The sequence below is a fragment of the Elaeis guineensis genome, chromosome 1, assembly GCF_000442705.2.
Source record: "Elaeis guineensis isolate ETL-2024a chromosome 1, EG11, whole genome shotgun sequence".
In the NCBI taxonomy this organism is placed as follows: domain Eukaryota; kingdom Viridiplantae; phylum Streptophyta; class Magnoliopsida; order Arecales; family Arecaceae; genus Elaeis; species Elaeis guineensis.
In genome coordinates this window covers 91,411,741-91,422,507 of record NC_025993.2, presented here as the reverse complement: position 1 = coordinate 91,422,507, position 10,767 = coordinate 91,411,741, and the positions used below count along the sequence as shown (strand labels likewise).

At 35.9% G+C, this 10,767-nt stretch overlaps 1 protein-coding gene across 1 annotated transcript; it reads left to right on the top strand.

The window, feature by feature from the left end:
• Positions 1 to 589: 589 nt before the first annotated feature.
• On the top strand, positions 590 to 9,087 carry LOC105038160 (magnesium transporter MRS2-1). The gene is given in 6 exon segments (XM_010913873.4): positions 590 to 856; positions 859 to 1,313; positions 7,004 to 7,132; positions 7,220 to 7,555; positions 7,641 to 7,688; positions 8,665 to 9,087. Coding segments are annotated over 6 exon segments (1,320 nt in total). The 5' UTR covers positions 590 to 735; the 3' UTR covers positions 8,896 to 9,087.
• Positions 9,088 to 10,767: the final 1,680 nt, after the last annotated feature.

The following is a 10,767-nucleotide window of genomic DNA, read 5'->3' as shown; positions in this document are numbered from 1 at the left end:
TGTTTCAGAGAAGCACTAATAAAGATTTGTAACTAATCAATGATCATAACATATCACATTCATCCATCAAATTTTATTCCTCTCATGTCTAATGCTATTCAATCATCAATATAAATTTCATTCAATCTTCTCTATTTACCAGTTACGTGATTTAATAGTTTAATTATTCTTTTAGTTATCTCTCATTTAATTTTTGTAGGACATGCAGCCACCCTTTCCCATGTGGCTTGGTCGTAAAATATCCAACAGCAAAATACCATGCGGAGTTGGATCCACATGCCAAAAACAGTAGCTATCGCTATGGAAAGGAACATTAGGACAATAAACCATATAAAAACAAGCATCTAGCCCGATATCAAACTCCCAAATTATTAATTTGGAACTCTATGAACAACAATATTAGGACAACAAACAATATATAACCCAAGCTAGCTCTTCTCCGACAAGCCGAAAGCTCATTAGCCATCGTATCTTTTTATTTTTATTTTTTATAAATCCCGTATCTATGATTCATAGCACTTATTCTTTCTAATATCCAGACAGCAAGATCAGCTGGGTACCACAGTCCGTACTCAACCACGCATCAGCGGACACGTACCACGCCATCCAATACGAGGAGGAAATTCAAAAAAAATTCCCCACAACTCCCCTTCTTCTCTTCTCATCTCCGATTACCCACTAAAAACGAAGGTCTCGTGATTTGATTAATATAACCCCTCTCTTTCGCCTCCTCCCATGGCGGAGCTCAAAGAGCGGCTCCTTCCACCGAGGCCCTCCGCCTCATCGGCCTCGACCTCCGCCCTCCTCCCCCCGGCCTCTAAACACCGCGATTCCTCGGCCTCCGCTGCGGGTGGCGGCGCGGCCGTCGCCCCCTCTTCCAGGGCATGGACTTCCTGGGGCTCAAGAAGCGCGGCCAGGGCCTACGCTCCTGGATCCGCGTCGACGCCGCCACGGGAAATTCCCAGATGATCGAGGTGGACAAGTTCACCATGATGCGGCGCTGCGACCTCCCTGCCCGCGACCTCCGCCTCCTCGACCCGCTCTTCGTCTACCCCTCCACCATCCTCGGCCGCGAGAAGGCCATCGTCGTCAACCTCGAGCAGATCAGATGTATCATCACTGCCGACGAGGTCTTCCTCCTTAACTCGCTGGATAGTTACGTCCTCCAGTATGCCGTCGAGCTCCAGCGCCGCCTAGCCGCCCACTCAGGAGACGTCTTCACCGGCGGGAGCACCTCTCCGGACTACCTCCCCTTCGAGTTCCGGGCGCTCGAGGTCGCCCTCGAGGCAGCTTGCACCTTCCTCGATGCCCAGGTGTGCTTGTGTTTCTTTAATTGTTCATTTACTGATTCTGGGGTTTCTTCCTACTTGTCCGGGACCAAAATACATGTCCCTTTGATGGAGGTTCTCGAAGGTTTTGATGTTTTCTTGTAGTTTTGAGATTTCTGTCCAAAGTGCCTTTATTAATTTTTTGCGTTTTGCAAAATGAGACAGGGTTGAAGAATCTAATAAGACATATGATTTATATCAAATTCAAGTTTAAGATTTTGTAAGATTGTCCATTTAGTATTAGAAGCAGAGATTAGGACTGAAAAAACATAGGCAAGAACTTCTAATTTGATGCAAGATTGACCTGAGGATGTATCAATTGTTTGCAGATTTCTTTTTGAATGAATGATGGTAAAAGTCAATAGACCAGTGGCTAGAGAGAAAAAGATGGGATGGGAACGAAGGAGAAAGTAGAGAAGCTTTAGAAACTCACTCTATTTCTAGGAAGATAAGCTAACATGGAGAAGTTTGTTGATCATTATGGTTACAAAGTTTTGTTAATACATAAATATATTTTGGTATGTTACTAGTAATTATGATTACTGAATGGATATTAAGAAGAGTAAAACAGCTAGGCAAATTGGGGCCGATGTCACAGTATCGGAGGAAGATTGTGTTTTAAGGGAAGTTACAATGGAAAGATGGCTTATATTAGATTCTTCTCCACCCAAATGTATGTATCAATTTACAATTTCAAAGATAAACACATGATACCATGTCAAGAAGTCAGAAATGCCTATAAAAGGATTTTGTAGTACTTCCTTCCTAAATATTTGACAATGTCATTATATTTGACCATACTTGTTGTGTAGTGATAATACTAAAAGGCATTTATATATAGCACTCCATAACTAAGAGAAGAAAAGAAAATGACTTCCAATATCAATAGATTACTGGTCCTATCTTTAAGAGTGCATGATAACATGACTAGCCGTGAATGGAAGAGGAATTTGGTTCGACCTTGACATAAGTGGATCCTTGAAAAGTTAGATTGCAGAATTTAGCCTTTATTGCAGGTTTTTGGTCTGCTACCCTGCTAGTAGTTTTTTTCTATTACATATACATACGAGATTAGATAGTCAAATTTGGAATTTATTTTTATTCGTGTGGAAATTCTGGCATTTTGTTGCTTTATCCATTCAGTAATCATCTTAAAAGGGCCGATAACAGGAAAAAGGACGAATGAGAATAGAAATAACAGATAAGTGCTCCATAATTCGAAATCTGTTTTCACTTGTTCTTGAAAAAAGGAACTTATGCTAGATTACTGTCACACTTAAATATTAAGAAGAAGGTAATCTTTTTCTTCTTCAGAGAAATAGGAACATATGCCCTCTTCTTCCACTTTAAGTCCTGGAGATTGTTCTTCTTCTTCTTTATTCTTTCAGCTGCTTCTTTTCCCTACAAATTGGAAGGGTATTGCTGCAGTTATCACAATAATAATGCAAGACATCCAAATAGAGTTATTTCTAGTGGTTCCTAGTCTGCTCAGAATTCCTAAGAAAGCAATTATAAGACATTGATGCATGGATCGATTGAAAATATTTTTAGCATGTATTCTAAGATGTGGGTGCGTTAATGGAAAGAATTTCAGAAAAGACCTAGTCAGGCGATGGAGGAATTTGCTCTTAAAGGTAGTACAGGTGGCATTACTATATGTATTATTTTAGGAGGCATTGCATTTAAGTTTCTTTTTATATTCATTGAGTGGCACACATGCAGACAAACCAAATAAGATTTGTTTGTTGGAGAATGAGCATATTCCAATCCTTGTGACTTGCAAAAGAGAATTATGCAGTTTGATCATTAATGGAGGTGACATGGAGAGTTTTATCTCTTCAAAAAAGCTTGTGGAAAGGTGAATTTAACATGGAATAGAAAGAGCCCTTTTACCAGCTGGCATGACTTAACTACTACCATTTGGTTGTGATGAAGCATCATTTTGTATGCTTTTCAATGAAACATGACCATACCAATACCAACAGGTTCTATGCAATCTGTTTTGGATGTTACATCATCCTTTTAACATGCCTCTATGTCTGTAATAAGAAGATCATATATGATGCCTGCAACGACATTCACCTTTTTTGACAAACAATTGATCATGCATCTAGTGATATTAGAATCTCCCAACGAAGTCAAATTGGTCAGATTTGTGGAAAAATGTCTAGGTCTAGATTTTGGGTGCGGACATGACATACATAGCAGAAGTTACCAGTCATGTGGATCCTTGAGGACTTGTTCCACGATTGAAATGTTGCATGCTAGTTGCATGTCAGCTTGACACTAGAATAGTATGTATCATGTCATGCCGATGCTTGGCACGCACTAGCACAGTTTTGATGCTAAGCACTAGCATTCAGCCGATACCATGCTAGCTTGCTAATAAAGCATTGGTGCAATACATATCAAGCCATATTATTAGTGGTGATTGGCACTTTTATCCATACTTAGATCAGACTTTATTTTAATTATGTAATTTTTAACATGGTAACTTAAGTTTTATTGCCACATTATTTAAGTTATATTGTGACATTATTTTTTTGTTAAGTTGTTAACACTTTGAGAGGGCTGACCAATAGGTGCAAAGGAGGATAGAAAGGAGGGAAGGATCAAAGATGGATGCTTTTCTTGCTTGGGCAACCATAAGCACCTTCTTACTTGCTTCACTTCTCTCCCTGCATGTAGCATAGAAGTCAGCCACTTATGCACTACTTTTGAGATTTTTAAGTTTTAGTTTTTAGGGTTTATTATTGCAAGGGGAGCCTATGTTATTGTAAGAGTAATCTTGAATATTGAGCATAAATTAAAGCCTTTTCATTTTCTTCTTCTTCTTCTTCATGGCAACAGGAGCCCTCTTTCCCTCTTCAAATCCCCTTTTAACAATTTAACTTCTTGTGCTTTTAAATTCAAAGCTATATGGAATGTTAAATACTGAAGGGCAATATGAGTATGATGGGTTACTATATGATAAATGGAAATTCACCATACTGTTGATGTTTAGTCATCATTTTCTTTTTGTGAGAAGATGAGGTACTACTCAATGGAGTTGATATGCAAAATCTTCATTCCTTAGTGTTGATAGTATCATGACAATAAAGGAAAAGATTGTCAAAGTGATATTTGGCCTTGGTATGATTAGAGCTTCCATAATTGTGTTCTAACTTAAATTGTTATTGCAGAATTTTCAGTGATATGTAACTAAATTCTGCAACAATTTTTCGTGTGTTGTGGCTTGTGGTTGTACTGATGTTAGTGATTTGTTATTATGTGATGGGTATAAAAATTATATTAAGGGGGCGTTTGGTATGGGTGATGGCCTGAAGATCAAGGGTGATGTGGGTTGAGGTGATGAAATTATGTGTTTGGTTGCACTATAGTGATCTTGCATGGCAGTGATACCAAATCACTCCCATTCCTCAAATCACTGCCCAACCTAATAATGGAAAACCAATTCTTGTGAATGGATATCCAGATCACCTCAGGATAATGATGTTGGGCTGAAATTTTGGGACAAAAATATGTTTTATTCAAGTAGAAAAAATCAGTATACCAATATACTAGTAATGTATTATAATGATATTATATATATTATATTATATTATATAATATTTAAGATATATATTTATATTGTAATGTATTATCAATCATATTATTGCCATATTATTATTCAATTATATTTTTAAATTATAATAAAATTATATTTAGAACTTCATATTTATATTATGAATTATTTAATATATTACTTCTATAAGTTCTATGTGTCCTATTTTTTAATCAAAATAAATATTAGTGTTAAAATAATAGTATATTATAAGTATAAATGAAAATATTAATTCTATAATAACAATTAATATATTTTATATGATTAATAAATATATTTTTATAAAATCTGTCAGGGGTAGTTTTCGTATTATATGGTTTCTGATCTTGGATTTTCATAGAATACCAAATATGTTACTCATAGATACGGTGGTATTTTAATCATTGGAACATAGCATGCCAAGCACGGTGATCTTAGATTGTTTGGGATCATATTACCCTAGAATAAGGATTACTAGTGATCTAGGATCACCTTAGTAATCCCATTTGGATCACCAAATGCCACCTAGGGGGTATAAAGATGCACTAGAAGGTTTTAGATAGATTAGACATCACCATCGATGATCCATAAATTTGTAAAGAGAACCTCTTAAAACTTGACATGGGGATGCATTTGTGTCATATAGGTGTGTGCGCAATATGTATGAGTAATCAATCAATAATTAGTTGCACCATTCTCTTCTTAGTCTATAAAATTGCTAGAATGTTTACTGTATGTTAGAGGCGGCAACTTCTTTTGTAGCAGTACCAAAAAGTGGACATGTAAATATGGTGACATCTTGCTTTGATGATTTAAATGCATCAAAGGGTAAATGTCCCAAGTCTCCAAGTGTTGTCATGTCAAGAAACCAACATCTGGAGCATCTAGTCTCAGAGAAGGTACATTCCGAATTTTTTTCTTTGTCAAGATTTTAACATTTTTCTCTTTCCTCTGTCTTCTCTCTCCTACCTGTTCCTTCTTATTCTCTGCTTTTCCCTTTATTTTTTTCTTTAAAAAAGAAAAAACAGATTGGTCACAAATCTGTCTTGACATCAGAAAAACCAGGCTGGAATTAATCTAACTATTCATATGTCTTAGACCTAAACTGCTCTCCAAGTCATAGTCTTGCATGTCCCTGAATATATTTTTCTCCTTTATCTGTATATTTAGATCATGACTTCCTTTTTTCCCCCCCAGATATGACATTTTCAAACAAAAAACACATGAATATGCCCTTTTTAACATCATTTTCTGTACTTGTAACCATATTCAATTATAATGACCTCTGGCTGGCTAAGGGGAAAGAAGGAATCCTCTTGTTCTTGTTTTTTCTCCCCATTTGTGCTCTACTTCCCTGACTATCAGCGTACACATTTTGGGGGCGGCAAACAGTCTAAGTCGTAAATCCTGTCATTTAACAACCCAAAGCATTCATGTTCATCACAGATGAAACCCTTGACCTCAGGATTGCATCACTATGGTCACAACACAATGTTATATCATGTCCTCCATTGGAGTCTCTTGACTTTTTGAGTGTTATGAAACAGAATACCCTGTTTTGCTTGTTCCTTGTAGGTTGACCACCATTAAATCAAAGGTGGCCAGACACATAGTCCTTCCTTAATAATGGTTACCTATCATCATTGTGCCAAATGAAACCAGAATTATCACAGAAAACATTACGACATTGGTAAGAAAGTGTGCTTACTCCAAGTACAGTTATTGACTCTAACCACATATCCATACAAACTGGTGTACATTATATAATTCATGCTTGCTGCATGGAGCCACAGTGGTCAGGTTTGACATTTATTTTGGAGTTTCGTGTAGCAGAAGAGTCAAGGCTTTTGTTTTTTGCTTTTTTTTTTTTTCTTTCTTTATTTTTGGTCTGTATGTGTGTATGTGTGCAAGCATGCACCTGCGGGCAGGTGAGCGGGTAGGCAGGCTGCATCTTGGGGAGAACTAGGTCGGCTAGTGGAGCTTCAAAAATTTATCCAGCAGCAATATAAACCTGTGTCTTCTGACTAAAATAAGTATAATTCAACTTTGATTTGTGATCTTAAGATATTTTTAATTCTCTCATCTTAATCAGGCAGCAGAACTAGAAATGGAGGCATACCCCTTGTTAGATGAACTAACATCAAAGATTAGTACTTTGAATTTGGAACGTGTCCGTCGCTTAAAAAGCAGACTTGTTGCATTGACTAGGAGAGTTCAGAAGGTATGTCTACATGTCTCTTATGTTGCTTGTTCTTGTATTTTCATTTCTCACCTGGCTTCTACTTGCTATCTAACTTTATTTTTATAGGTTAGGGATGAGATAGAGCAGTTAATGGATGATGATGGTGATATGGCTGAAATGTATCTCACTGAGAAGAAGAGACGAATGGAAGCATCATTCTATGGAGATCAGTCTGTACTAGGATACGGTTCTGCTGGGGCTGGAATATCAGTTTCTGCTCCAGTTTCTCCTGCTTCTTCACCACCTGAATCACGGAAGCTTGAGAAGACCTTGAGCTTGTCCAGGAGCAGGCATGAGAGTATGAAAAGTTCGGACAGCACGACTGAACATGTTGAGGAATTGGAGATGTTATTGGAAGCTTATTTTGTAGTCATTGATAGTACACTCAACAAGCTGACTTCGGTAATAAATGCTGTTTGCCTAGCCTGACCCTTAGGTGTGGAGTAAAAGCAACTAAATAGATGTTATAATTTTTTTCTCTTTTCAGTTGAAGGAATACATTGATGACACAGAGGATTTCATCAACATCCAGCTGGTTTGTTTTCCTGTTCCTCTTCTTTTCCTGAGATTGAAGAGTCAAGGTGGCTTTTATCATGGCATTTAAGAATATTTTTGTCATCAGTTTGCCCATAAAATGACTAATAAAAAAGAAACACATCTTCATATTATCGAGATAATATTTTTTCTGTATTTTCTTTGAAAACTTTAACAATGTCACTCTAAATGCTATTTGGCAATTTAAGCAAAATAGTTATAATTGCAATGTGCACCCCACCCCTGCTTCCCCAACCCCAAAACAATGTTTTGTTGGTTAGCCATTTTCTTCCACTATATTAATGATTTTCGTAACAAAAAAGCTATTTATGAATTTAATGGTATCACTCTCCGTGGTCCATAAATAGCAGAATGGAGTCTTATGCTTGTAAGTAGACTTGCATGTACCATTTTATGCATGAAAGGTTAGATGCTAATAAAAAATAAGATCAATGTGTTCTATTATAGTTTAGACCAATCAAATACCATGTTAGTGGAAAATTGTGACAAGTGATTGAACTCAGCAGCAACTAGAAATAGTTATCTTGATATTTAGTATCCTCAAATGGAAGCACATAAAATCAAGAGTACCATCTTGGCCACTACAGAAAATCCCTACAAAAGGTTTGATGGTCCCGAGAACTTTAATGGTATCTCTTCGCAGTCAAATTTTCAAGTTTTGATTGTCTATGAGATCCACTTTTATGTCAGACACTACTACAAAAATTTCGCACTGGAGTTTGAGCTTTTAGGTGGTTTGGTCTGAAATCTGTGTAGCTATTGACTACTTTTGGGTATGGAATCACTGACCATTTGCTCTTGCTCGGTAGCTGCATTCTTAAGCAATTATTGGTTTTGAGACCTGATTGTGATCATTTGTCATTATGTGCTTTCAGTATTCTATATTATGAGACACTCGTCATCTACTAAAGCCTTAGACGTTACTGAGTTCATTAATTAAGTTCCTCTGTTTCCAGGACAACGTTCGGAATCAGCTGATCCAATTTGAGCTAGTATTGACAACTGCAACATTTGTGGTTGCGATTTTTGGTGTGGTTGCTGGAATTTTTGGGATGAACTTTGCTATACCATTATTCGACAAACCAGGCGCATTTGAGTGGGTACTCATAATCACTGGAGTGAGTGGTGTAATTATTTTCTGCTCATTTCTATGGTTTTTCAGGTATAGAAGACTAATGCCGCTATAGATTCTTGTGGACAGTGAGGGGAGAGCATTCTCTCATTTAATTTGCTGTGCACAAGGACACTGAAAGGATTAGGAGGTCCCTATTTGTTTGTATATGTGTCGATTCTTTCTAGTTTGCAGCCTAATATGTAAATGGTGTGGAAATTGAATGTTGCTATGGTAAATAAGGTGAGAGTAATTAAATTTGATAGTATTTCTTGTCATACATTATTTTAGGGGAAAAATGTGTTTTGTCCAATAAAGTTTAGGAGTATTAATAATCCAAGTTCCATGTTTGTTTATTTGGTCAATAAAGTGGCAAGATCGGTCAAAATAAAAAAAATAGATAGATAAAGTTCAACGACGTTTTTTCATGACTGTTATGTGATCGCACATGGCTTACTAAACAAGCATAAGTAGCAAAAAAAATTATTATGCAATATTGACATGGCAATTTATTGTCTTAATCAATGATTATGGTTAGAATATGATTGGATTTTCAAGTGCATCTCTTTTGTCCCTATCTTTTTGTCATCCTTGTCTAGGGCTTCAAAGGGAAAGAAAGAGGGATGGAGATGAAAAGGGGAAGGTAGAGGAGAAGTTGTTCATTCCAGTATTAAATTTCATTCATTTTTATAATTTTCATTCCTTTTAAGCCATGAATATAGTCATCTAGTTATAATTCATCCTCTTCATCAATAAGCAATATTCCACCTTCACTTCGGTGTTTCGCTCCATCTGAGAAGAGTAATGTTGATTAGAAAAAATATAATTGTGATGTATTTGCTCGGCAATGGACATTATGGATTAATGATAATCTTGGTAGGATTGCAGGCTGTCCTAATTATCATGTAAGTATAATTTAATATAATCGAAGTTTATGTTTCTCAAATGTTGGTTGTTTTTCAGTTATTGAATGATTTGATTGTGTAGGATGAGGAGTCATATTGTAGATATTTTGATTGGATAAAATCTCTTAAGTGTGATCGATCAATGGTGGGATCCTTGAATTATGTGATAAAATTCAAAATTTAAGAAGAGAAAATATAAATTTGCAAGCTTCTGCTTGTCAAATAAAGTTTACTACTACTGATAAAGAAGTAAATAGATTTCATGAAGTTAGAGTTGATTCAAAAGTTGCAAAAATTAGAGGCTTGGCATGGAAATTTTAGAAAAATGGCTTGTTTTGCACTGTTTGTATCATGGGTTATGATTTTCTTAGATGATAAATCTATCTTGTAATGACGATGTTGGTATGTTGGTATAATTTAGTGAAAAATATGTAAGGATGATTGTCATTTAGGTAAAGAATGTTCAGAATGTTGGGTTATTCAAAACATTTATTATAATTTTATACTCTCCGAATTAAACTTTTTCTACCATTAATGGAAGAAGTAAAGGCATTTTGATCAATTTTAGTTACATTTGTTTAATAATTAGATTTTTGGTAATCCATATTAATTATGGTTTTCTTCATATTTTAATTGGAATGTTTATTGATTGCATCAATTTTACCTACAACTGTAAAATGTTCATCGGTAATATGTGGGTTGTGATTCTTGGCTATCATGTTCAATTGATAAGATAAAATCCAAATCATAGAATAAGGTGGGACCTTGTCACATCAAGTGATTCTAATATTCGGACCTTATAACAAATTTATGAGGAAAACAACAAAATCAATCAATATGTCCTCCAAGATCTTGGAAAAAAATAGCTCCCATCCTATTTTTCTATATAAACTAAACAAGGCAGAGTACTTTAAAAGTAGCACATAAAATTGGTAATACAAAATTACATCATACTAGTTAATATATTATACCAGCTAATACTTATGAGCACCTATAGGTAATATAAATTTATATCATACCAGCAAGAGCCTTGATGTAAAGTT